Genomic DNA, 27,014 nt, shown 5'->3' with positions numbered 1-27,014 from the left:
ACTGACATTAATGGGCAAACAGGTTTGTAAAATGAAATGGCTACCCTCTCTCCAGAGCGTGGTCTCTTCTTTGGCCTGCTGGGTACTGGGTCCTCTTTGGGGTTGTTGTCTATGGCCCAGTAGGAACCCTGCAGAAAAGGCAAAATAACAAAATCCAGAGTTCATTTCAGTCCATAAAAATGAACCGTGAGTCCGTGACCCAGAACTTGGTTGTGGTTAGAGTCTATGTATAAACAACATGATACAAGTAGTGAGTTGCACTCAGAGACAGAGTGGGTTGACTTTGTTATTATTCTTTACATGTCAGATGAATGAACAAACGTTTTGGCTATCCAGCCTTCATCAGTGTGCAGAATTAGGGACCTTAAGACGACCTTAGATGTATTGGCAATTGAGAACGAACGTATGGCTTAACCGCAGAGGTGGTAACTATGAAAAACGACCAGACAGACAGACAGACAGACATGTAAAGGAGCGATGTGCAACTACAACATATATCTATGACCTATCACTCCATATTTGGACAAAGTTTCAGCCCGAATTCGACTGCCATTGATTTCCTCTTATTTGGGCTTCCACCTGGCTACCATCACACTGATTGAACATGGCCTGATCAGCGCCTGTCACCAGGCTGGAACACTTTCCTTGTTTCCCTCCCTTCATGTCGATCTGTTCCTCTATTCTATGCAGACCTTACTTTCCCTGTGGAACATTTACCTGTGAAGTTTCTAGCTTGCTATAGAGGGTATGTGCATGCTTATTAAATGGCACATCGAGTGGCAAAGCAACATGCAAAGTGAGTTTAACATTGTTTAACGTCGTTTAATGCAATTAGATAGGACTATTCTGTGTGGATGCATGGGTTGGTTGTCAAGGCCAGGAAGTAGTTATCTGCCACTCAATAGGCGTTCCTGCATAACTTCCTGGTTTGATGATGATGTCACGCGCATACCCTCTATAGTGGACCTGCCAATGCGTTGATACTTTCCTTTTCTTCTTCTTTTTTGCACCTTATGTACCTGCTACTATGAGGACCTACCAATATGTGTTAACCACTTTTGCATATATCTACTTACTATTGTATCTGCTGGTTTAATTATACTAGTCCTTACCCGTTCTGAATATATGAACAGCAAATTATGTTCAGTGTGGGGAATTGTTTACAGATGGTCTTGGGAAGTTGGGTTGGGCACAAAAGTGGATATGGATATGTTGCTGGGTGTCCAAGCGATAACGAAATTAGGTAAAAATTCTGCTAAATATGACGTAAATTAAAACATGATGTATGATGATAAGAGTGCCCCTCACTTCACACAGGTGTGATTTTTCTTTAATAAAGTGATATGAGGTAGGGGCAGGCAATATGACAAAATATTATATCACAATATCTTTTCAGAAATGATCACAATATTGATATTAATCTGGATATCATATTTTTTATATAATCTATATAATCAATTTGTTTTATACTGATAGACTATTAGTTTGGTATGCAGATAGATAGATAGATAGATGGATGGATGGATGGATGGATGGATGGATGGATGGATGGATGGATAGATAGATAGTCAATTCATTTTATGAATGGATGGACAGACAGACTTGGGACCTGAGCTAGGCACTGACTAATATATCCAGCCAGGCAAGGGCAGAAGGTTCCTATAACGACAGTGGTGCTAAGCAAGGGTTGTTTTGGTATATCAATCAATCCGTCCACTCCATGTGCGTGCGCACGTGCACTCTTTACGTGCGCGGCTGCACGCTGTTTCACCCACGTTTGGTTAAAAGCTATATCAAGTGATGTTTTAACATTACAGACTTTCTAAATAACTTTAGTATTCAACCGTTTCAACATGTCGGGGTGCTAGCAAGTCCTTCTGTCTACAGAGAAGAGAACTGAGCAGCAACACAGGGAGGGGCGGTGCGGTGGGAGCAAAGGGACAGATCTTCAAATGAACACCGCATTGAGCCTCGACACGTTGTTAGCTTGTAGCTCTGCTCTTTTTGGCGAACGACACCGCCGTTCAGAAATATAAATTTAGGTATAGAACCGCGACAATAGAATGTGCACTTGCTGTAGACAGAGACTTGTCTTTATCACGATTGAATGGTCAAATCCTGTAGTCGCACCTGTGCTACAAATCTAATTTTACAACTCGCACGGTGATATTTTTAGTCGCAAATGCGAGTACCTAGTCGCACTGTCGAGCCCTGGGAATAGCTGTAGTATGAGTTGTTTTCCCCGTGTGGTCAGATGCCTGCCTGGGGGCGGTGTGAAAAAGGGTAGGTGCCTCTGTGCTGGTGGAGAAGTGTGACGATTATGACGTCACAGCAACTTTGCCCGTGGGATCGTGTGGTGATGTAAAAACAATATCTGTACAGTAAATATGACAGTTGCGTCGGTAAAATGTAGCCTAGCTGGATTCTGGGAGCGTGCAGATTTTTTTCGGCATGGAGAGATGTGTGCTAATAGTGTGGCTCGGTCGGAGATAGACCGCGGACAAATAAACGGGTTTTAATTCACTAATAAATTCATTATTAATCTTATTGAAAAAATGGCTTCGTTAAGACCTCCATATTATTATGGTCAATGCCTGTGTGAAAAGTGGGAGCGATTGGTGCAGGCAATGAGGAGATACGGCGGTGTTTCTGACATTCATTCATTCATTCAGACATTGTTAGATCAATCTAACACACACCTTTTTCTTCTACATTTCTGAAAACAACTAAAATGGCCCTTTTGGACCTTGCAAAAACTAGTTTCATCCCTTCTTCACACCTGTAAACTTGATATGACTGTGACAATAAAGTAGATTCTTCATTCTCGAAAAAAGGGAGAGGAAGTGAGAGAGGGTGAGACGAGGGCAATATTGCAATAACCCTGCTGTGCTAACCTGATCAGAACACTTTCTATTAGAGTCGCTCCATTCCACAAGCCTTTACTGACATGAATGACTTCCAGATGCAAAAACGCACCATGACTTCCTGTTTGCTACCGCAGTGCTCGCAGGATCAAAAGATTGATCAGTGAACAAAGGAGTGTAAGGTTCACCTGGGCCCAACTCATTTGTGTTTTAGGTAGGCAGGTTCTTCAGGGGGAAAAAAGAGTGGAAAGATGAGAATGCCATCTGCATGAGTATCGTTTTTAGAGTCTAAAATGTAGACTTTCCTCATAACCGCCTGATTTTGTATTGTTTTTTTGTAGCCGTTTCTGTGTTGTTTTGCGTTTGCAGTGAAGTTTCTCATTTTGCAATAAGAAGACTTTTAATCATGTCATCCTCTGGCCTGTGCCCATCAGAGACTGTGAGACCTTTGCCAACAGTGCATTGCTATGTGTTTACTGTAGCAACACAATATATTTGGGAGGACATGGACTGATGGACACCAAAGTACAGTCCAAACACAGGTTCTCTGTCCAAACACACGCTCCAAGTTCACTATAAGCATCAACAGTGTGCTGAGAAAGTTCCACTGTCCCAAACTAAAAGAGCAACACGGATAAACAGACCCCTTTTAGTCTCGTCATAATACCTTTTCCCATTTTTAAACCACAGTCCAACCAATACTTTCAGCTAAGTTTCTACCACGGACTGCCCATAAGTCCGACATCCCGTTAGTCAGACCTATGTGGCCGGTTAAGACTGAGTGTTAGTAATCGGTCGGACTAATGGGAGGTCGGAACAATGACATGTTACCGTTTATTACACACCTAGAGCATGAATTAAATTCAGTCATGGAGGCTCTGTTACGTTTCTCTCCTGTCCTGTTTGTCCTGCATCGTACAGATCAGTTCATTATATCAGCACAATACGGAGAAAGCTTAATTATCTAAAGGTGTTCCTTTTTGTCCTGATTAATCACTCTTGCCTCCATCTACTGTCCCTCTGGGCGGTCCACCAACGCCAAAACACAAATCCTCTGTTAATGTAACTCTGGGACTGTACAAATGTAACCAAATGGTCCCGTCTCAGAGTTACAAATTGATGAATGAACACATGAGTATTTGACTGTGTGCCTGCCTCAGTTTCAGCTGTAGGCGGTATTATGTAATCGAGGCAAAGGTTTGCAATAATCGTGATATTGATTTGAAGTCATAAAACCCAGCCCTACTTTGCTGCATTACCTGGAATGTAAAATCTCTTGGTTTACAAGACTAAAGGTCTCTGCACACTGCTGTGTTTTGACCTTAAACCTTAAACTTAAGCTGTATTAAATACTTGCCATTAATACAGTGGTTGCAACTGTATTAATTGATTGCCCGAGCCCCTTGGTGGGAGTTCTGCTCTGGTTTTGGTGAAATATTAAGTAGTTCCGTTCCGGTCATTTTGTGGGGGCCACAGGGGGCCACGCAGTAAAAGTAAATTAATCCACAAAAATAACCTCATTTGTATTGTTGACCTATTTTTTTAATATTAGTGCAACTTTTGTTAATTTTTTACCCCTCTATCACACGCAACTATGTTTTTTGTGTAAATATCACTACGCCCAATAGTTCCATGTGATAGAGGGGTCAAAGTTGAACGAATGTTGCGCTAATATTTTAGAAATAGGTCAACAATACAAATTCTGTGAAATAATTTCACTGCGTGGCCCAGTGCCCCCCACAAAATGACCGGAACTACTTAATATTGACCAAAACCAGAGCAGAACTCCCACCACGGGACTTGGGCATTCAATTAATACAGTTGCAACCACTATATTAATGGCAAGTATTTAATACAGCTTAAGTTAAAAAAAATCTGAACTATCCCTTTAACTGTATTTAAAAAAAAGCCAAATTGTTAAACCTGTGTGTAAGCACTCTAATTATGTGACAATCATCACATAACTCCACATGTTTTAATCAGCGTATGAACATTGCAATTATAAAATTCGTCAAAGTAACATAATGATGCTAAGATGTTACACAGCTCCCATTAGCAGGAGTGTTCTCAATGTCACATTAAGGTCAGAGTATGAATGCTAATGTAGAACAATAAAATACTAAGTGATAAAATGAAATAAGATGAGACAAACATTATTAATCCAAGATGTGAGCGAAATTGGGTTAGAGCAGCAAGGAATAGAGTACATTTTTAATAGAGCAATTTCTTTCTCCAAATTCAGTTGCTATGCCAATTGCCCCTCGGTTAGCGCTGTAGGGTAGAAACCTGTCCAAAACCCTTACTTTTCTGGAAATGGAAAAGAAAACATAATCTGTGTTCTAAGAGATCTAAAGTAATTATTATTTAGTCACAAGGTCTTGTTAACTTTTTCATTGGATAAATATTTATAAAACCTTCAGGCTCAACAATTCGAAACTGGCATCCGTATATTTTGGGCATGTCATTATAGCCGGAAATGTTTCAGGAATTTTCAAAAATAGTGAGGATAGCAAATGTACAAGCTCACAACGTGCGAAGGGTTGTGAGCCTATAGATCTGAAATTTCATATATGGAAATATGAAATATGGAGATACAATCACATTTCTGCCAGCGGTGATATAGTCTCTGTCACTGGCAACAATCTACAAGCTCACAGTGTGTTGCACCTCGACCTGTTATGAGCACACGGCAGAGTGAATCTATAAATTATTATTAATAATCATTATGATCAATATATCAATTCAACAGCTGTAGTGGCACTATTCGAGTTCTGAAACCACTGTAGTTCTATCCTATGTCTGTGTCCATTAACCACTTAAATATAAATGGGAAAAGCCTTTCCGCATTTCAGGATTTTTCAAAAAAATAGCAGATGTACAGGTTCGAGCTTGCACATCTGCTATTTTTTAATAGCCAACACTAAAATCTAAAATGATGCTTTCCCGGTTTTAATGGGTTAATGTTCCTCAATCAGGAGAAATGGATGGATGCCACAGCCCACAACACTAATCTAAACCTAAATCTCTGCATCCGTTTTTTTTTGGGGGGGGGGTCCTCAAACCAATTCTGTAACCAATCAATTTTCTCTTGGTTTATTTATTTAATGTTCTTTTTACATTTCCCTTTCCCCCCAAGCCATGAAATCCAGTGGAAGCCCTTTGATACACCACGCTGAAACACTGCAGACTGTCTTCGGGCTGAAACCTTGCATCTCCACAGTTCCACTTTTTTGTTTTTTGTTTCTTAATGCCCTACTACTTCATCATCAAGAGTGTCGCACGAAAGCAGAGACGATAGCACTACATCTTCAAGCTCACGGTCTTGATGTGACGCATTGTGAGCTTGTACATCTGCTATTTTCACCATTTAATTTATTTTTTAAATGGAACGGTTTTGGACATACAAGGTCTCCGCCCCAACAAACGATTTGAGGAGAGCTGAAGAAATCAATTTCTCTTTGCTCGCTCATTTCCTTCTGCTCAGTTTTCCCCACTCTTTCTTTTCTGCTCATCCTCTCTCTCACTCCAAAGAAGGTCTGAGTGGGAGACTGAGAACTCATCACCAGTGGTGGAAGACCTTGAGAAGTACTCGGATTTTAGTTGTCATGCAGAAGTTAAAGTGTAGCAATAACACAAAGTAGAAATGCTCTGCTATAAGTCAAAGTTCTACGTTCAACGTTTTCTGAGATGTGTCGGGACTCGGGAGTAGAAGTATAAATTTGAATACCCAAGTAAAGTAAAAGCACCACAAGATTGTGCTTAAGTACAGTACTTCAATACATATACTGTACTAGTGACATTCTGCCACTGTACACAATGTGCACTCACGCACGCACGCACGCACGCACGCACGTACGCACGGTACCTGCCAACAGTGCCAATTCTCGCAGGACTATTCTACTATTCTTCTATTTTGAACTTTCTCCCGCTGTGTGCTTCCGACTGGCACTTCTCCCGTTAATCTCCCGATTTCATGCGCAAACAACCTAACCTGCCTGATGTGAGTCACTCGTCACTGCACACGCTCAAACCCGCTGTGCTCAGTCTGCTGCTGAAAAGTGGAAATGGATGGAACATTTCCCAAGGAGAAATACATTTCTAAATTTCAGTCCTCTAGTGCATTCTGATACCTAATAGGTTCACGTTCTTACTGCTATAGCCTTGTCCACGCAGGCACGCACAAGAACTCTGATACGGTACTCCCTCACGATGTTTGTACGGGGAGGGTATACATTTTAGATGTAGGCTTTTCATCACTTTTTGGTACATTTAGTATTTTATTTTACACATCCTTGTAATTATAGAGTAGTGTAGGGTTATACGGTGCAGGGGAGTTGAGTTTGAGGTATGCACTCCTTTGCCCTCTCTCCATTCTCCCTTGTTTCCTCCCCCTGCCTTTAAGAACCCCCCCCCACCCCACCCCCCTCTGAGGGGGGAAAGTGTACTGCACGCTGCCAATTAATGTTAGCAGCATGCATGATTTAGCTACTCCCATTCCTCTGCAGCTCGCAACAGAACAGGCGTACCTTTGTGCACCATACCACCGCCCCCCTCCCCCCATGCCAAGGTATTGATTGGTTCGATCTGAAGTGTGAATTAAGGTGCTGGTCAGGTCCAAGATAGGCTAAACAGGGGGAGCCGCTCTCTTTTTTGTCTTTGTGGACAACAGGCCTCACTTGAGCTCAAGGATTCTGCTTGAATTATTTAGGCTTGCTTCCCTCTAATTCTTAATTCATTTTTCAATGGCTACAAAATCCGCACAGCAGAGAGATATTAAGCCCCCACCAAACCAAACCCACCCCCAAAATGGGGAGAAAGTGAGTTCTGACTGAGCACTTGCTGAGAAGTTTTTGGAGGTTGCGGTTTTGCTAAAATGGCGGATAGCTGTTATATATAAACTCCCGTGGTGAATCTTGTAAGGACAAGCTCCAGCGATCAACTGTAATTATACACTTTCCCCCCATTTGACGAGTTCCTTCGATTCAGCACAAACAGGGACTTGACAAATCTCTGTTATCAAATTGGCTGCGGTGAAATAGCAGCCGTGGCATCTCAGCTTTTCCAACGACACACGGTAGCGTTGATTCAACTAACTTATCTAAAGCTCCTTTTACCTGGGTAAGAGAGATAGAGATGGAGGGGAGAGAGAGAGAGAGAGAGAGAGAGAGAGAGAGAGAGAGAGAGAGTGTGAGAGAGAGAGAGAGAGACAGAGATAGAGATGGAGGAGAGAGAGAGAGAGAGAGAGAGAGAGAGAGAGATGGAGGAGCGAGAGAGAGAGAGAGAGAGAGAGAGAGAGAGAGAGAGAGAGAGAGAGAGAGAGAGAGAGAGAGAGAGAGAGAGAGAGAGAAGGTGACGGAACGAGAGCGGAGGCCTAATAAAGCATAACAGATGCATGAATGGCCTGGTGTCTGAGGCAGTGCACCTACAAATACTTATTATTCATTACTCCCTGTACCACATTATTACTTTGCAGAATCAATATTGGAAGAAAAGCCGAAAACAGCGAAGGCTGCATTAAGCTTAATTTATACTCCATTGCACAACGGCGTATCTTTGCGATGCCACTGTTTGCTTGGAAAAAACACGAGACACTGTCGTACCATGGAGTTACAAATTAGGCGTTAGCCATCCACGGCAGCCACCTATGGAGCTAGACATTGCTTTTAAGTGTAGAACGTGGACTGGTGTGCGGATGTGTGCATGCGCATCTGTGTCTGTGTGCTTGTGTATGTGTGTGTGGTAAATGGTGCATTTATATATAGCACCTTTATCCAACGCGCTTTACATAAGTGCATTACATTTACCCATTCACACACACATTCATACACCGATTGCGGCGGAAGCCATGCATGCAAGGTACCAACCAGCACATCGGGAGCAATTTGTTGTTGTCTTGCCCATGGACACTTCGACATGTAGACAGGAGGAGCCGGGATTCGAACCGCCGACATCATTGGACGACCTGCTCTACCTCCTGAGCCAGTCGCCCCCGTGTGTGTGTGACAGTCAATGAAAGGCCAGAAGTAAGAAAGGTACTGTGTGCGTGCGTGAGTGTATGTGTGCGTGCGTGCGTGTACGTACACACACTGATGTGGACTTGCGCAATACGAAGGCAGCTGAATGTGAAAAGCAATCTCCTTTGCCTTCACCTTATTTGTTGGCTTGTTATAGGCTTGCTTTGTTTCCCCATTTTGTAACGTGCGCTAATTCAAGGTGAGTCTTTCTGGCTGCATTATACTGTTCAGGAAATACTTACTTTCCCAGGGTCGTCTTTAGAGCGAGGCACTTTGAGAAAACACTTGTTCAAGGACAGATTGTGTCGTATGGAATTCTGCAAGGAGAGACAGAGAGAGAGAGAGAGAGTGAGACAGACAGACAGACAGACAGACAGACAGACAAGCGTGGGGAAGAAATGTTTAAAAAAGTACCACCATTCAGTTTCTGCTATAACGAGGAAAACTGACTACTTCTCAATACACCTCCACAATCTTAACATCTCTTTCATGTGTATGTGTGTGTGTGTGTGTGTGTGTGTGTGTGTGCAATGTGCATGCGTGTTTGTGGGTGCTCGAACATGTGTATGTGTGCATGTGGCAAATGTCTGCATGTGCGTATATACACTACAGTATGTGTAAGAGTGCGTTTGTGACGTGTGTGTGTACTGTATGTCTGTCCATTTGTATGAATGCATGGTGAGTGTGGATGCACACATACACATGTGTAGCTGAGAGGGAGAGAGACTGTCCCGGCTTGTAGAGGAGGTGAGAGAGAGAGAGAGAGATAGAGAGAGAGAGAGAGAGAGAGAGAGAGAGAGAGAGAGAGAGAGCCCAGAACAGTGGGCCAACCTGATGTGAACCAGTTCTCCCTTCAGGCTCTCTAGTCTCAATTAATCTGCTGCTGCTAATTAATACCACTGGGGGGAGGAGGGGGGGGGGGGGGGGGGGGGTTGGAAGAGGAGGAGGTGGAGGAGAGGAGGAAAGGAAGTGGAGGTGGAGGAAGAGGAGGAATAGGAGAAGATGGTCATCATCGGACAGAATGGACATTGGACAACCACAAGCAAAGCAAGCAAGTGTGTGTGTGTGTGTGTGTGTGTGTGTGTGTGTGTGTGTGTGTGTGTGTGTGTGTGTGTGGGGGGGGGGGGGGTGCGTGCCTGCGTGCGCGCCTGCGTGTGTGGGTGGGTGCGCGTGTGTACGTGCATGAGTGAGTGTGTGTGCCTGCCACAAGTATAGAAGAATTTCAGAAACTAGAGGTTCGGGCGACCCGAGCACCTACTTACGATGCACCACCGATATGAACGATATGCCCATAAAACATTATGGTATTTAGTCAACAAAAACTAAACTAAAACATTTCAGATGACTAAAACTATAACTAAAACTCAATCAAAATATGCTGTCGAGATCAATGCTGGCGTGCTTGCGTGTCTCCCCGTACGTCTCTCCTTCCCCATCTGCTAGCCATACACCAGTCATCATCAATAAACGTGCGGAGTAGCAGTAAGCCCGACTCGAGTGAAGTGAGATAATGGGATTCGTGGGTCCGTCCTCCTCCTCCTAACCACATGCACTGTGTCTGATTAATGAGCTTCTGGGAGCCAGCAAGCTAGCCCGGGGCCTGGCTGGACAGACCAGTAGAGCTGCCCAAGTTACTAACACAGATATGTGAAAAAAACATAAAACAAGACTAGTAGCAAATTATCCCTCCCCCCCCTCCCCCCCCTTTTCTCCCAATGTATTCGTTTAGTCGCCAATGAATTGCTTGCCACTGCTGTTGTACCCTACTGGCTTACTGTAGCTGCCAGTGAGGAGCCCTCTCCAGGAGGACGTACAGAGAATCTGTCCTATTCCTCCAGTTCAACATCCCCCACTGCCAGGTGCCACGCCAGCCCATAGGAGTATGTAAGGTGACAAAGACCGCCCTCCATACCTGGCTTCCCTTCCCTGAACATGGCAACATTGTGTCCATATATAGACGATTGGCAAGCGGATGCATTACAGCAGTGATTCTCAGCCTGTGGTACTAGTACCACTAGTGGTACCAAGGACCTCCTCTGGTCTCTAGTGGTACTAGTACCATAGTGGTACCAAGGACCTCCTCTGGTCTCTAGTGGTACTAGTACCATAGTGGTACCAAGGACCTCCTCTGGTCTCTAGTGGTACTAGTACCATAGTGGTACCAAGGACCTCCTCTGGTCTCTAGTGGTACTAGTACCATAGTGGTACCAAGGACCTCCTCTGGTCTCTAGTGGTACTAGTACCATAGTGGTACCAAGGACCTCCTCTGGTCTCTAGTGGTACTAGTGGTACCAAGGACCTCCTCTGGTCTCTAGTGGTACTAGTACCATAGTGGTACCAAGGACCTCCTCTGGTCTCTAGTGGTACTAGTACCACTAGTGGTACCAAGGACCTCCTCTGGTCTCTAGTGGTACTAGTGGTATCAAGGACCTCCTCTGGTGGTACCAGAAATATTCATGAACATGACAAAGGTGGGGGTGTGTCGTGTGTGTGTATGGGGGGGGAGGGGGTTGTTGGCTTTGTGCCGAGCACTGCCGACGATGCGTTCACGGATCACAACAAACTCAACGCAGTGGCTTAAAATTGAACTATAAAAGTGTAAGGAGAATATTTTGACCAGCAGCAGCTGCAGGGGTGGACGTCTTGGAGTCAGACGGACCTACAGCACTATTGCTCCAGTGAAATGAGTTGACATCCAGGCCGGTGTTGAAGTCCCAGTATTCCAGGGCCAGATTTTTTTTTTCTTTTTTTTTATTTACACCGAAATTTTTCCTACTAATCAGAATGAAATAAATGGTGTCTAAAAAAAGTGTTTTATTGTTGCTGAGAATGCAGGTGAAAAGTGCAATTGTGTGTAAAGCAGCAACAATGTGCTAGATTGGCTGTTCAAGGTGGGTGGTCCCATGGGGCTGTGTGAGGTCAGGTGGTGATTCTGGTGGAATAAAAGACGTGATGTCCACCATCCAGCATTAATGGCTCGACAAAAAAAGGTAAAAACACTGAAATACACAGTGGCACTGGCGGATTCTCTCACCCATTAGCTTACGATGTGGGTCAAATACAAATAATGTGCTTGCTACTGCCTGACTGTCACTCTGGGGCAGGGTAGGCGGCCGGGAATAGGCCAATATAACAGCATAAAACGGCCCCAAAATGGCCCAAATGTTGTGCGTGTGCTATGCGCGTGCACAAAGATCCGCACGTGCATGTGTAGGGGGGGCCCTTCCAGCTTCAGTGCCCAGGGGCCCTCAGAGGTGTTAATCTGGCCCTGTGTTTAACATGGTCATAATGGTGGTATCCGGAGAGCCAAGGTGGTACTTGGTGATTCAAACCTCTAGTCTCGTCTATGCGCTGATGGACAGGTACTTTACCACTACGCCAGTCCAGCGACCCAAGTAAAGATATATTATTTACTTGCGCAAGCAGAGCGTGCAAGTACTGCGATCGGCTGGGTATGTAATATGTTGGTATGTATGTATGCCAGAGTACTCCATCGGCCAATAAGAGATCACTATTCTTGATGACGTAACTTCAAGGTTGGTATTCAATAACGGGACTAAAGGATTTAGAACAGCAGAGAGCTCAAGGACTCAGAGCAGCAGGTCGTACCCAGACAGCAGAGAGCTCAAGGACTCAGAGCAGCAGTCGTACCCAGACAGCAGAGAGCTCAAGGACTCAGAGCAGCAGTCGTACCCAGACAGCAGAGAGCTCTAGGACTCAGAGCAGCAGTCGTACCCAGACAGAGAGCTCTAGGACTGGGGGGGTGGTGGCTCAGGGGTAGAGTGCCTGGATGGTAACCGTAAGGTTGCCAGTTCAAACCGGGCTCCCCCAGAGTTACTGTCGAAGTGTCCTTGAGCAAGACACTGAACCCCTAATTGCTCCCGATGTGCTAGTTGGTGCCTTGCATGGTTTCCACTGCCATCGGTGTATGAATGTGTGTGTGAATGGGTGAATGTAATGCACAATCTCTGTAAAACGCCTTGGATAAAGGCGCTATATAAATGCACCATTTACCATTTAGGACTCAGAGCAGCAGTCGTACCCAGACAGAGAGCTCTATAGGGACTCAGAGCAGCAGTCGTACCCAGACAGAGAGCGGGACTCAGAGCAGCAGTCGTACCAGCAGTGGTGAGCACACCTCATGGCGCGCTCTGCTTGCACAAAAGTAAGCCATACATGGCCTACTTGTGTGCAAGGCGCAAGTTGGCATCTCGAGAGAGTGCATTTCTAGTTATTTATGTATTTCTTTCTTCCATATTCCATATTCATTATTTTAGTTTCTACACCCCATAGCTCCACAATCATGTAGCCATCGAGGAACGATCTGACTTACTATTTCAGCTAAAGTACAATCATACAGCCCAATGCAGATGTGTACCATATGCGTGTGTGTGTGTGTGTGTGTGTGTGTGTGTGTCCATTCATATCAGAATGGGAACATGAAGAGATCATTGACACAACATTAACACAACATTGAGGAAAATACGAAATGTGAACTGTGCTGGATCACTGCTCGTTGATTGTGTGTGTGTGTGTGTGTGTGTGTGTGTGTGTGTGTGTGTGTGTGTGTGTGTGTGCGCGTGCGTGCGTGACTTTTTCATAAAGTCGAATGCATGATGTAATGCAATGTGTGAGAAGCTTGTGGGACCACGCTGTGGGCTGAGAGGGGAGAGATGGATGCAAGATAAGGAAGGGAGAGAGCAGATGAGGAAAGAAGGACGCTCTGGAGAGTGATGGATGATGGGGACGGGGGAGAGCGAGATGAACAAGAAAGAGTTGGTGTGTGTGTGTGTGTGTGTGTGTGCGTGTGCACGTGCGGGCGGGCAGGCGCCGGGGCACATCGGCAAAAGATAGTACTGAAAGAAAGAGTGATGAGGTTGGAGAGTTTAACAGATGGAAGTAAAATGAGCAACAAAACAAAGAAAGGTAGAAGTAAAAGCAGGACGGGTTCTGAATGCGTGTGTGTGTGTGTGTGTGTGTGTGTGTGTGTGTGTGTGTGTGTGTGTGTGTGTGTGTGTGACACACACCTGTGAATACCTATGCATACGTACACAAAATGGATGCACATCCTTTCCTAAATGCACGCACACACACACACAGTGTGTGTGTGTGTGCGCGCGCATGCGTGCGTGCATTTAGGAAAGGATGTGCATCCATTTTGTGTACGTATGCATACGTATTCACAGGTGTGTGCCCATCCATTTGTGTGTGTGTGTGTGTGTGTGTGTGTGTGTGTGTGTGTGTGTGTGTGTGTGCGCGTGCGTGCGTGCGTGCGTGTAAGCATGTCAGTGTGTGCACATTACTATGTGCACACACTCACATGGGCATGTGAATTATGTGTGTCTCTCTCTGTCTGTGAGGGAAACAGGTCACACGGAGAAGATTGAAGTTAGTAGTTACATAAGCTGTTAGTTGGGAAGATTTGGGTCACAGAAACAGAGTTAAATGCAGAGAGGGCAACCTGAAATAGCATCGCTTCACAACTCTGACTGAGGCAGTCTCAGGGAAAGGCTATCGGAGAGCAATTTTGGAATAATGGTTATCGCTGATTAATTTCATGCTATTGGTGAAGATTTATTTATTTAAGATTTTTTTGGGGGGCTTTTTGCTAAATAAAGGCAAAGACAGGAAACAGGGAGAGAGATGGGGGGGAAGACAAACAGTAAAGTTTGTCTGGATTGGGACTCGAACCCGCAACACACTGTCATGCTGGATTACCAGCCAATGTGCCTGGACCGCTAAGGCCAGTATACTGTATTTGAAGGGGCCAAACGAAGTGTAGCTAAGATGTTGTCAACTGGTTTACTTCTTCTTCTTGATGAAGGCTGTATTTTTATTATTGTTCTATAATAATTATCAATGACATGAACCCTGGCGTCCCTATCCTGGGCATTATGATCCACTACTTTCTTTTTTTCAGCAAGATATTTGGTGTAGAGAGTTTTTCTCTCTAGGGGAGTACAGACCCCTGGGGGACCGCAGGCAACAAAGTATCTAAGGACTAAGTGGTTAAAGGCTTTAGATTTTATGCCTTGGACCAAATTCGTATTCTTTCTTTGCCTCTCCTTGCTTTGCCAAAGTGGGTCTTTAATGGCATCTTAATTGAAATGCCATATAGCTCTCTTCACTTGTTTATTATAGTCTTAAAGCTAAAATCAATGACATAGATAATAGCCTACCTCCAATGGTTACATTTTGTAGTGTGCCAGTGTGGCGTCCGGGCCGACAATAGCCCATCCACAAGCTCAGAACAAGCTTGTAGATGGGCTGTATTCAGTGTGCAACACCGGCGCACAGCTAGAACTCAGGGTTACAGCTCACAGGGTCAAATGTATTGTGGATGCACAATTAGCATAGCAAGCTCGCAGACAATGGGAATAGTTGGATACGTTACAGCATTAAAAGGGTTATCTCCTAATACGTTGCAGTGTTACAGTCGACAAAGCTGATGGCCTCACTAGCAAAAACACAACATAGTGCGTGAAAACAAATAGTATTCCTTGGCGAAGTTGGCGTCAGTCTTTTAGCAGGGTAAGAAATGTACCCTTCACATGGATACATGGTTGCATAAATCATGTCCAAACCGTACTTACAAACGGTACATCTGTAGGGAGACTGAGGGCAAAGGACAGAAGGTTTGCTGACTAGAGGATTAGCCAAGGGCCTCTGGAGTTTGACACAAGCCTACCGTATGCACACACTATTCTACACATACCAACACATGCACACAAAACACATTTACAGACATGCACAGACGCAACCAACGTGCATGCACACATACACGCGCCCACGAGTGCGCACGTACACACACACACACGATTCCAGAGAGGCTCTGCTTCTCTGTCCTTCAGGATGATGTTCTGTGGTGTAAGAGGAGGGAGAGAGAGAGAGAGAGAGAGAGAGAGAGAGAGAGAGAGAGAGAGAGAGAGAGAGAGAGAGAGAGAGAGAGAAAGAAAGAAAGAAAGAAAGAAAGAAAGAAAGAAAGAAAGAAAGAAAGAAAGAAAGAAAGAAAGAAAGAAAGAAAGAAAGAAAGAAAGAAAGAAAGAAAGAAAAAAAGGCAGAGAAGTTGAGGCTGGGGTTGTTGAGTGTAGTTGCAACAGAAGGGAACGGAGGGATTTCATCAGCATTCAGCTGGGTGCATAGAGAGAGAGTCAGGGTGAAATGTGGGGAAAGTTTAAGTGGAGGACAGGAGGAGATAAAGAACTCCATGGACGATCACAGGGTGGCGCTGTAGCTAGCTGGGGTCCCGCCCTGTCCCGGTGCATGACTCGTCTGGTAAGAGAACATCAGGGGTCGACAGATATGTGTTGCCCGGCCGTTTGGGCAACCTGAAAGCAAGCTACACTTGTCAAGTCAAACCCCTGCTGCATGCCACCCTCTTTTCCCGCCGCTTTTCTGCTCAATGTCTCCATCAAAATAAAGCAGAAATGCCAAAGAAAATAATCTTTTTTTTTAAGGGAGAAAGAGCTGGGATGTCAGCTTTGGGTGGGGGGGGTGGGGGTGCGTATACGGACAGGTGTGTCAGAAGTGCAAGTCTCCCGGGTTCTCAGCATCATTGAGACATCCTATTAAACCCTGCCTGTGAGAAGAGTGACAGACAGATGCTGTGTGTGAGGAGGGGAGTGAAGGGCTTGAACACAAGTCACTACTTCAAACCCCAAGCTAATACATATTCATTTTATTTGTTAGACCCCCTCCCCCCACCTGCTATACCAACACTGAAGTACTTCATAGGAGCCATGCGTCTATGAGGAAAAGTGTGTGTGTGTGTGTGTGTGTGTGTGTGTGTGTGTGTGTGTGTGTGTGGAAGCGACCAGTGAATGGCTCTGTAATGTGTGTGCTTATATGTGTCCATCAGTCCGTCCGTATGCATGTGTGCAAGTGTGTGCATGTGAGAGATAGAATGAATGTCATAGACTAGAGGTAAGGCTGCTGCTGTCTTCAGGGATTTAGCTACAGTACAGTAAGAACACTAACATGAGAGTTACAAAACAGAGACACCCGACCACAGCAAGAGAAATGTGTCCTAAGACAGTGGTTTTCAACCAGTGGTCCTTGAGGAGGTTCAAGGTGGTCCCCAGCTAAATGGTGGAGAGTTGGTAACCAAATGGACCCTTATAGATCTTTAACTCTTGATCTCTTAACTCTCAAGAGTTATATTATTGTTAAACATCTGCAGTTTGTAATTGTAATTAACCTAAAAAATTTACCTCGATATCAAAAGGGTTGAAAACCACTGTCTCAAGACAAAACAGAGACACCTGACCACAGCAAGAGAAATGTGTTCCGAACCGCTGAAACTACCAATAGACTCCACTGGTTGTCAAAGTGGGGTCCGGGGACCCACGGGGGACCCGCAGCAAAATGAGGAACATTTTAAACAACTAACTCTATTATATTTTTTGGGCTATTTGAAAATAGTCTTATCTACAAGCTGACAATATCATGATGCGACATGTTATGAGTTTGTAAATTTGTTTTAGAAAGATTATGTTAATGTTGACAGGTGTTCCTTTACGGGGTCCCTGGCAAGAAATCATTTCAAATGGGAGTCTGGGGCCAAATACATATAAATGTGGAGGTCCTTCACAGTCATGGAAATGTTTGTGAACAACTGACTTAAGACGTCCTACTCATAGGCAGAAAGTCCCCTTTGACATATCAGAGTTATAGGGTTAGAAATGCGTCCGTTGAATTCTCTGACACTCCCTCCCCTGTCAATAATAGAAAAAGAGCTTATCAGAAACCCCTTTAATGGAAACTGCCCATAGATCCGAAGTCCCGTTAGTCCGAACATGCACTGCTCCCGTGCTTGCGGTTAGGTTTAGGTTTGCTCCCGTGCTTGCGGTTAGGTTTAGGTTAGGGTTAGAGATAGGGATAGTAATTTCGGAACAATGAACCTTCTGACTAATGACACGGCACCCCTTTAATAGGGGCATCATTTCTGATTTATACTCTATGTTAGTAGAATTCTCTCCTGAATCCTCTGAATCCAAATATAATGCATGGAAGGCTGATCTACAAGATGAATTGACATTGGAAGAGTGGAGCTCAGCCTGTATGGATGCTCATTCCCAGACGGGTAACACTCGGTTAAAACTGTTGCAATATAATTGGCTGATGAGGGTCTATATCACTCCAGAGAAATTAAATAAATTTTGTGCAGATATTCCAGATACTTGTATCAGATGTGGTAAAGACAAAGGTACACTTTTCCATTGTCTGTGGGCATGTCCAAGAGTGAAAGAATTATGGGAAGAAGTGAGGAGGGAGATTCAGAAGATATTGTCGATAGATATTGAGCTTGACCCAAAACTGTTTCTATTAGGTCTTTACCCACCTGGCCATAAGATTCAGAGTAGCGAACAAAGATTTCTAGATTTATGTTTACTACAAGCCAAAAGGGCTATAGCCTTATCGTGGAAAAAGATAGGCAAACCCAGTATTGCTCAGTGGTTTAGAGAGTTATCATTGTGTCTTCCTCTGGAAAGAATCACGTATACTTTGAAGAATAAACAGAAGATGTTTGATAAGATATGGGGACGGTTTATCCAATATATTACGGTTAATGATTTATCTTATTTAATGGTGGAAACTGAAAATGTCTAATTGTATTCTCTGCAGCTGTTTGGTCTTGTGGCCATAAGGACTCTTGTTGTTATCATTCTAAGTGCCCTTATTTTATTATACTGTATTTATATATGTATGTTTTTGTTTTGTTTTTTGTTTGTTTTTCATTTTAAGTAATTGTAGTGTCTGTATTATGTATTGTTTTGTTGTATTGTCCGTTTGTCAAAAAAAGAAAGAAAAATGCAATAAATATATTGTTAAAAAAGAAAAAAAAGATTGCATATATTCTCAAGGACAAACAAGAAGTGTTTCAGGAGGTGTGGGCCGTTTTATTAGATACATAAAGAACAATAATTTGTCACACTTAATGGATGGAGCTGAAGAGGAGTAGTGCTGTTTTTTTTTTTGTGGTTATTGTTGTTTTTCTTTCTTTATATTAGTAATTGTATATTAACATTGTAATGTTCATTGCTGTTTTCTGTATGTTTGTATTGTCATTTGTGTGTAAAAAAGGAAAATAAATACATCGTTAAAAAAAAAAAAAAAATGCGTCCGTTGCTTCTGTCCATGAGAGGTAAATGAAAACAATGTGAAAAGGACATTCTTTGTGTGCTGGCTACTTCCTCACTTCTATTATATTATTGAGCCATCCACCTTAAAGACTTTCATCTAATCTGGAGTATCTGGAGGGTCTTTCCCATCCTCATGTGACTTGGACATTGAGCCATGATGATGACTCTCAGAAAGCATTTCCAATGATGGTGGCCCTTGTGGGGACATTAGACCAAACTATAGGTCAGAGAGAAGCGACAAGTACAAGTTAGCTGCCAACTTCCTGTTAAGAGCCTGAACCTGCCAGATGTTAGGGTCCGAATCGGATCACCAATTTTGGAGAGCTCTTTTGAAAACCTTTCACCTAAAAGTTTTACCTATAATGACATGCCCCAAAAATAGGGACGCCAGATTGAAAGTGGAAAAAAGAAATTGGCTGCATAATTGCAGGTACCGATGTTGTCACAAAAGTCAAATAACGGCCAATATCTCGTCCCTACCTAGTGTTTGTGGTCATTTGGAGTGTAGTGTTGCATCACAGTGACAGCCAGTGGTGGAAAAATCACATGTGTTACTTAACACATTACTGCCCAGCCCTCTAGGCGAGATCCTGGCGCTAGTGCGCTAGTAAAAGTATCAACACCGCAATGTAGAAATACCCTGTAAAAGTCTGGAATAAAAAATATACCCGAGTAAAAGTACAAAAGCAGAGGTATCAAAATGTACCTAAAGTACCAAAAGCAGAAAGTAGCCTACTCATAGAGTCATTATACAGAACATTTCACAAATTTTCAAATGTATGAAAAGATTTAGAAAATAGCAGACCTACAAGCTCACAATGTGTCGCATCACAATGCATTGCAATGTATTGCGATGGCTTAAATCAGACATGACAGTATAGAGAGATAGGAAAACTGAGAATAGTTTGAATTTGAAATGAATAGTTAAAATAGCCAATCTACATCGACACGTTGTGAAAGTAGCTTAGGGATAAGGGGTTTAGCATGGACCAAAAAAAAAAGGCCATTGAGTTTATGCGTTTGACCCACTGTCCATACGTTTAACCCCTCTCTTCACCATAGGTTTACACTCAACTGTACAGTCCGAGAAAATTGAAATATCAAAACAATAACAACAGGTTTTTGATTAATTGAAAATGGTGGGCCCTATTGTAAACAAGTATAATGCTTTATGGTGTCGTCCACTCACAGTTAAGAGTTTTTTGTATTGAGTTGTACTTGAAATGTATTGTAATTCTGCAAACTGTTAATAAATCAATCAATCAAAAGTGAATTTTGGTTTAATTTTACACTCGTAAAGAGTTCAATTATTGTTAAACATCTGCAATACTTAATTCACAAGAAGTGTACACAATTAGAGAATGTAGAAGAATTGTTATTTTGATGTTATCCCTCCTATGGCACCACATCAATGCAGCATGGAATTGTGGGCAAACTCTTATCCAACGACCACCAAAAATTGAGTCAAAATTGAGGCTACATCTCACCAATACGTGGTCCGTGGCTCAAATGCAGAATAAATAATGGGCCTTAATATGAAAAGGGTTCAACCAGTGGTTTTAGGAAACGAGGGTGTGTAAGCTCCAACTAGTGCAGTCTAATTGTTGCATTCCAGCGTGTTGTGAAACTGTCTCAGAGCCTATTATTAGCCATTTTGGTGAGTGTTGGAGCCCTGGGTGGGTTAGAGAGGGGACGATGGCGCTGGATGGGTGCCAAATCCTCAAGGAGATAGCAAGGGAAATGCCTCGCTTTTAATTAACAATTTAATATTGAGACTGCTATTAGTGATTAGTATGTAATTAAAAGCTCACGCACACGCACATGCACACGCACACACGCACACACACACACACACAATTAATAGCTGCATGCATGTTGTGTGCCTGTGACCAATTAATGTGTGTACTGCAACAAAGCCTGCTAAATGTGTTAGAAGAGGTCATTTTGTTTCCTGCTTTCTCTCTTAAGAATGATTTGAAAACATATTGAAATATTTAAAATAACATTTAAGATTGTCCACTGGATTGTGGCTATAGTTTATTTATGGCTATTATGATTGCATGATTTTGTTTTGGAAAACACAAATGTCACAGGATGGCCTGTACTGGGACAGAGATTATGTTTTTGTGCCCGTCTGTCTGTCTGTCTGTCTGTCTATGCTACCAGCAGGCCAAGGAAGACACTCTACCTATACCCCAAATGTTTCAAATCAGCCTCATGGTGGCACTATAACCTGCTTCACGTATTGGCCAATAAGTCTTGAACAGAGTTCATCTAGAATCACAAAATGTTCCTGTGGATTCCTTGGATCATGACGCAACTACCCATTACAGCCCAACTAGATTTTTCACAGTTCGCATTTTCAACATGTTTTGCTACTAATCTTAAGGTGCGCTCAGATTTGGATGGTTAGAGCGGCGCGATTACATACAAAGTCAAAGCAAAGACGAGAAGTTACACTAGCGCCGCGAACGGGCGCGGCACGACCTGGCGCAGCACAGCAACGGGACGAACCGAGGCGAATATTTAAATTCAAGTCTGGACGCACCTTTACAGATTCTGTACCGAGCTCACAGAAACTGCTACACATTGTCTCTGGAGTCATCTGATAAACATTTATCATACAGGTTTTTGATATTCCATACCAGTATTCCATATTTCCATTAATACACTAGGCATGTTTGTTTGTGCCAAGGGAGATTCTGACCTTGAGGCCTGTGAAGCGATGCCATGGTCACACACACAAGTGCCACGCACGCACGGGCGCACACACAAGCACACGCACTCGCACAAACACACACACACACACACACACACACACATCTGGCAAGCAGACTGGACAAGCGTGACATGTGAACAGTGGATGCCGAGGCGCATGTAACAGCACTGTGTGTGTTGCTAGGTGACGTGTGTGGGTAAACACACAGACAGAGGTGAGACAAGCTCAATGTGATATTCTGTCAGACACCAGGAATCACAACTTCTCACTGAGTTTATAGTCTTATCTTAATATGACATCTGGATTTCTCTGGAGAACACACACACGCACACGCACGCACGCGCACGCACGCATACACACACACACTACAAATTCCACAGAGCAGGCGACGGTGGATGGAAGTCAGAACAATAGCTTGGAATCAGGTGATTGTCTGTGACATGCAGTGTTGAGCTGAAGGCCAAAGGCCATGGCAGTATAGTGCTGGCCTTTGCACCATCAAATTAGGTCCTGCTAATTTGCAGGCAATTAGCCAGACTCACATTGGGAGCTAGTCTAGGCCCTGTGGCCATGAAGAGGCTCACAGGAGAGCAGAGACTGCTAGAAAGGAAAGAGATTCAAATGCATTTCTTATGTGGTAGATAATGGAAAAGCCTTCACCAAATCGATAAATACAGTGAGTAGTAGACAGATAGATAGAAAGTATAGTAAGTTCTTGCCATCCTACAGATACTAAAGCCATTACAAATGATGAAGTATGGTGAAGCCAGTGTTAATTTTGTTGACTAAGACTAAGACTAAAGACTAAGTCGACTACGTTTTTTTTCAGAAGACTAAATGTGTTATTCAAAAGAGTAAGACTAAATCGTTTCTGGCAAAATTAACATTGCATTAAGACTAAGGTCACATTCATACCAGAGAGCTTTGCTGCGATTAAAACGAATCCTGCTGGCCCAGGCCGTAGCGTAACGGTCTGGGCACCGGACTGGTGATCCAGTCGCGGTGTGCCGCGGGTTCGACTCCCGGACCCGACACGGCCTTTACCGCATGTCATCCCCCCATCTCTCTCCCGTTTCCTGTCAGCCTACTTTCTATCCCTTAAAAAAATCAATAAAGGCGTAAGCCGCAAAAAATATCTAAAAAAAAAAAAAAAAAAGAATCCTGCTGCGCATTTTCAGAAAGTGCACTTCGTTTGGCAGGTGTGAAGGCTCATTCGAATCGTAATGCGTATCAAAGAACCGCATTATACTCCGAGCAAAAACGGGGGTTTCGCTTCGCTTCCAATCGCACTTGATTACGATTCGGTGCAGGTGTGAATGCAATCCGCAGTAAATAAAGGAAATGAAGCAAACAATGTGGCGGGTGAGGAGCTGAACACAGTTGGAGACGGAGAAGGCATATTTTACGCAGCGCAAAGATGAGGACGAGTACAATAATCAATTGCTTAAGAAAACACAAACACTGCAGTGCAGTGTAATAGTATTATAGCCTACAGAATATTCTGTCTGTCTGTGCGTGCCGTAAACATGGAGTGCTGTCACTGTGTGGGGACTAGGAACTTTCATCTCAATAAACGTGTAAACATGTTGCGCTGCTGTCTGTTATATCAGTGCGCTCAGCGCTGTGCCTCCATGCCCAAAAGAACAGTGTGTGGCTGCGTGCGTATAGTGAGAGAGAGAGGGGGGGGGGGGCGTCCAGTCCCAGACGGCACGACACATGCACGTTATGAGTATAATTTTATCACCATAGATTTCACTGTGTAGGCTAGTTTATGAATGGAACACATTGATAAAGGTCCCCCCTGCTGCGTTTCCAATTGCTGCGGATGACAATGTGAAGGCAAACCGCAGCAAATTAAATATGCAAGAATCCCAAATTCTCCGCCCATACGCATTGAGTCTACCGAAGTATTAGGTGAGAATGTGACCTAAGACTAAAGACTAAGTCGATTAAGGTTTTTCAGAAGACTAAATAGTAAAATGGAAAAAATTAACACTGGGTGAAGCTACACTAGAACACCCATTTAATAATACTTAGAATAGTGAAGCTTGATGTGTATTAAGCTTGCATGTGTAGAAATATTTGACTATCATTTGATTGTGTGAGAAAGTGTTTAAAGGACAACCTTAGTTTTTTTCAACCAAAGTTCATGTTTTAGGTCTTTAGGTTGTTATTAGAGAAAGTAAAAGATGAGTGTTCATTTGCTGCTTTCTTTCGTTTTAGGGATTTTAGCTGTTTTTGACAGGGGGGGGGGGGGCATTCGAGCATGGGACTAAATATGTATTTTTTTACAAAGTTTTTATTATGTGTCAAACTGACATATCGAGCCTATGACACACAGTGTGGCTTCCCCCCAGTAGGCTACCATCATATCCATCTTTTATTGCCAGATGTAATTTCTTGGGGTCTAGTAGGACAATCAATAGTATTGATACAAAAATAAATCGCTATAACATTTGGTAAAAAAAATACATATTTAGCCCCATGCTCGAATGCCCCCCCCCCCCCCTGTCAAAAACAGCTAAAATCCCTAAAACGAAAGAAGGCAGAAAATGAAAAAACATTAAGACTCATCTTTAATTTTACTATCTAATAACAACCTAAAACGTGAACCTTAGTTGAAAAAAACTAAAGTTGTCCTTTAAGTGTGCGCGCGCTCGTGCGTGTGTGCGTGAGTGCACTGCAGTAGAAGTTCTCTTAGGCCTGATTTAGACTGCAGTCACATCAAGTCAAATCCGATTAAAATCCGATTTATTTAGAAACAGACAAATGTGACTGACTGACCTTTGTAACGATACAGAGACATATCCCTGACAATATCGCTGAGACAGTTTATTTATTTTTGGACAACAATTGAGACTATTTAAAAATGAAACTTCTGCGACCCAGCCCAGGGGATGAGCGAGTGACGTCAGGACTTTGGTACAGATTTCACCGTCTGTCCGCTCCGCTGTAGTGCTGACATAATGAAGTGACATTATTCCTATATTCCACACTGTGCGTGTGGTGAGGAGCAAACTATGGAGCACATCATAGAAGTGTGTCCTCTCCAAAGACTGGAAGGAGGATTAATCACCCTCCATACAGCAGACCAGGAAGCAACCGCTTGGCTTAAGGACTTTGCATTCGCTAAATAAAAATATCCTATAAAACAAACGTGTTTTGCACTATTATTTTCTCTCTTTTCTGAGGATCCTCTCGCTTTCTTTTGCTCTCGTTTTTTTACTTAAATGAAAATACTCGCGCTCTGTATTGACGTCACATCAGTAGCGCTCGGGTCGCGCTGCAAGTGACGTTTTGGATAGTTTGATATGTGACTCAGGTCACTTCATCTGGTCGTTGCATTCAGACTGAGACAGATCTCCTCAGATCGGATTTAAATCCGATTTGAAACCACCTCTGAATGTGACTCAAGTCACATTTGAAAAAAATCGGATTCCATGTGACTTGTCTGCATTTAGACTTATTTAAGCAAATCAGATTTATATCTTGAAGTGACACAGATCTGATTCAGGCTACATTCAGGCTAGATTTGGATAAATCAGGCCAATATTGATGAACTGAAATATAATAATCAATAAGACAACTTTCTTGAGAATGCATACATTTATTTTAAAACAAGTTTCATTATATTGTGAATATTACATTTATTATTTATTATTAGAGAGAGAGAGAAAACCATGTGCACTTTTCATCTCTCTCTACATGCTTGATTAGGGGCTGTTGTGAAGGTGGAAACTTGGGCTGCTGGGGTGGAGGGACACGTGGGTGTGAAAGGGCTGTGAGGGCGCAGCAGAGGGCATGGGAAAGTAGAGCCACGCACACTGGATACCACAGAGCAAAGGAGAGAAAGAGGGATAGAGTGAGGCCTAATGAGTGTTAGAGAGACAGATACACTTCAGTAATGCAAATAGCCTGTGTTCTTAATCTCACTAAATTGAGAAAGAAGGCAATCATGTCAGTGATGTCACCCTCTGCGGGTCCTGGGACGCAGTACTGTAATGAAACAGAATCCACGTTACAAAAATAAATCTACGGACACAATCATCAGAGTTAAATGCTGCAATTTCTAAAAATGACAAAATATGACTCCTAACATTGTTGAAGTGGGACTCATAAAATATCCCTGGGACCCATCGAAATTACACTGAAAACCTATTTACATGACTGCACTTTATCAATTTTATTGTCAAATTGACGTACCTGTCTGTCTGTCTGTCTGTCTGTCTGTCTGCCTGCCTGCCTGCCTGCCTGCCTGCCTGCCTGCCTGTCTGTCTGTCTGTCTCAGGAAGGCAGACGGAAACAGACAGAAAATAAAGCACAGGTGAGATATTGCCATTGCACAGATACTTGAAAGCTAAAAAAATAATAATGATAGTATGATGCAGTCTGATGCAACACTGTGTTGCAACCCTCCAGTGTATTGGATTGATGGGTTTCAGCAGTTCATGTGAACCTTACTGGAGAAAAACTCTATATATGCAATAGGAAAAAATGCTTGAGTTGGTCCAAAAACAAAAGTCTAACACTAACTTACACTACAACACAACATATGCTAAGGCAACAATACATTGTTGATTTTTCTTTTCTTTTCAACGACAGCAGCCTAAACCCCTTTGCTCACATGTACACTACTACATTATCTATCTATCTATCTATCTATGAGCTGTTCATTACTGGAATAAACTCTACTTAAAGTCTGCTTAAACTCCTTTGTAAAGATCACGTGCAAGTTACAGTACCTCTTTATCGGGGTGCATACGTTTGTTAGACATACTAAGAGTGCGACAGGCATTAGTCCGACAGCACTGTCGCTCCCGACATGCGCGACAGGTTACAACTAACCCGTGGCAGGTTTAAACTAAACCACGGCTGGTTACAACTAACCCGTGGCTCCCGGCATGGGCGGCAGGTTACAACTAACCCGTGGTAGGTTAAAACTAAGCCGCGGCTGGTTACAACTAACCCGTGGCTTCCTGTGAGGTTAGGTTTAGGGTTCAGTTTTGGGTAGGGTGTCGGACTCATGACTGTAGGACTGTTAGTATGTTGGAACAAACAACAAAACACATGCACCCCTCTCTATCCACAGCAGCGGTTCCCAAAATGGGGTCCGCGGACCCCTAGGGGTACGCGACGCATAGCCAGGGGGTACCCAAGCCCCCTAAGGGTTCTAGTGAATCATGGTGTGTGTGTGATATGAAATATCCAGTACCTCCCCAGTGCCTCCCCAAGTGCCACCCCAGTGTCTGCCCTGCAGTGTCTGCCCAGTGTCTGC

At 43.4% G+C, this 27,014-nt stretch overlaps 1 protein-coding gene across 2 annotated transcripts in view; it reads right to left on the bottom strand.

The window, feature by feature from the left end:
- Positions 1 to 27,014, bottom strand: part of LOC310861749 (forkhead box protein J3-like) — an 82,099-nt gene that overhangs the window by 30,583 nt on the left and 24,502 nt on the right. For both annotated transcript variants that reach the window (XM_083769355.1, XM_083769356.1), the window contains 2 exons: positions 9,121 to 9,195; positions 45 to 128 (listed from right to left, as the gene is read on the bottom strand). In XM_083769355.1, coding sequence (XP_083625481.1) covers positions 45 to 128; positions 9,121 to 9,195 — 159 coding nt within the window. The remainder of the gene's footprint in view (positions 1 to 44; positions 129 to 9,120; positions 9,196 to 27,014) is intronic.

Source organism: Protomyctophum parallelum, assembly GCF_964188405.1.
Source record: "Protomyctophum parallelum genome assembly, chromosome: 7".
Lineage (NCBI taxonomy): Eukaryota > Metazoa > Chordata > Actinopteri > Myctophiformes > Myctophidae > Protomyctophum > Protomyctophum parallelum.
The sequence above is the reverse complement of the archived record's forward strand: the minus strand, read 5'-3'. Positions and strand labels throughout refer to the sequence as shown.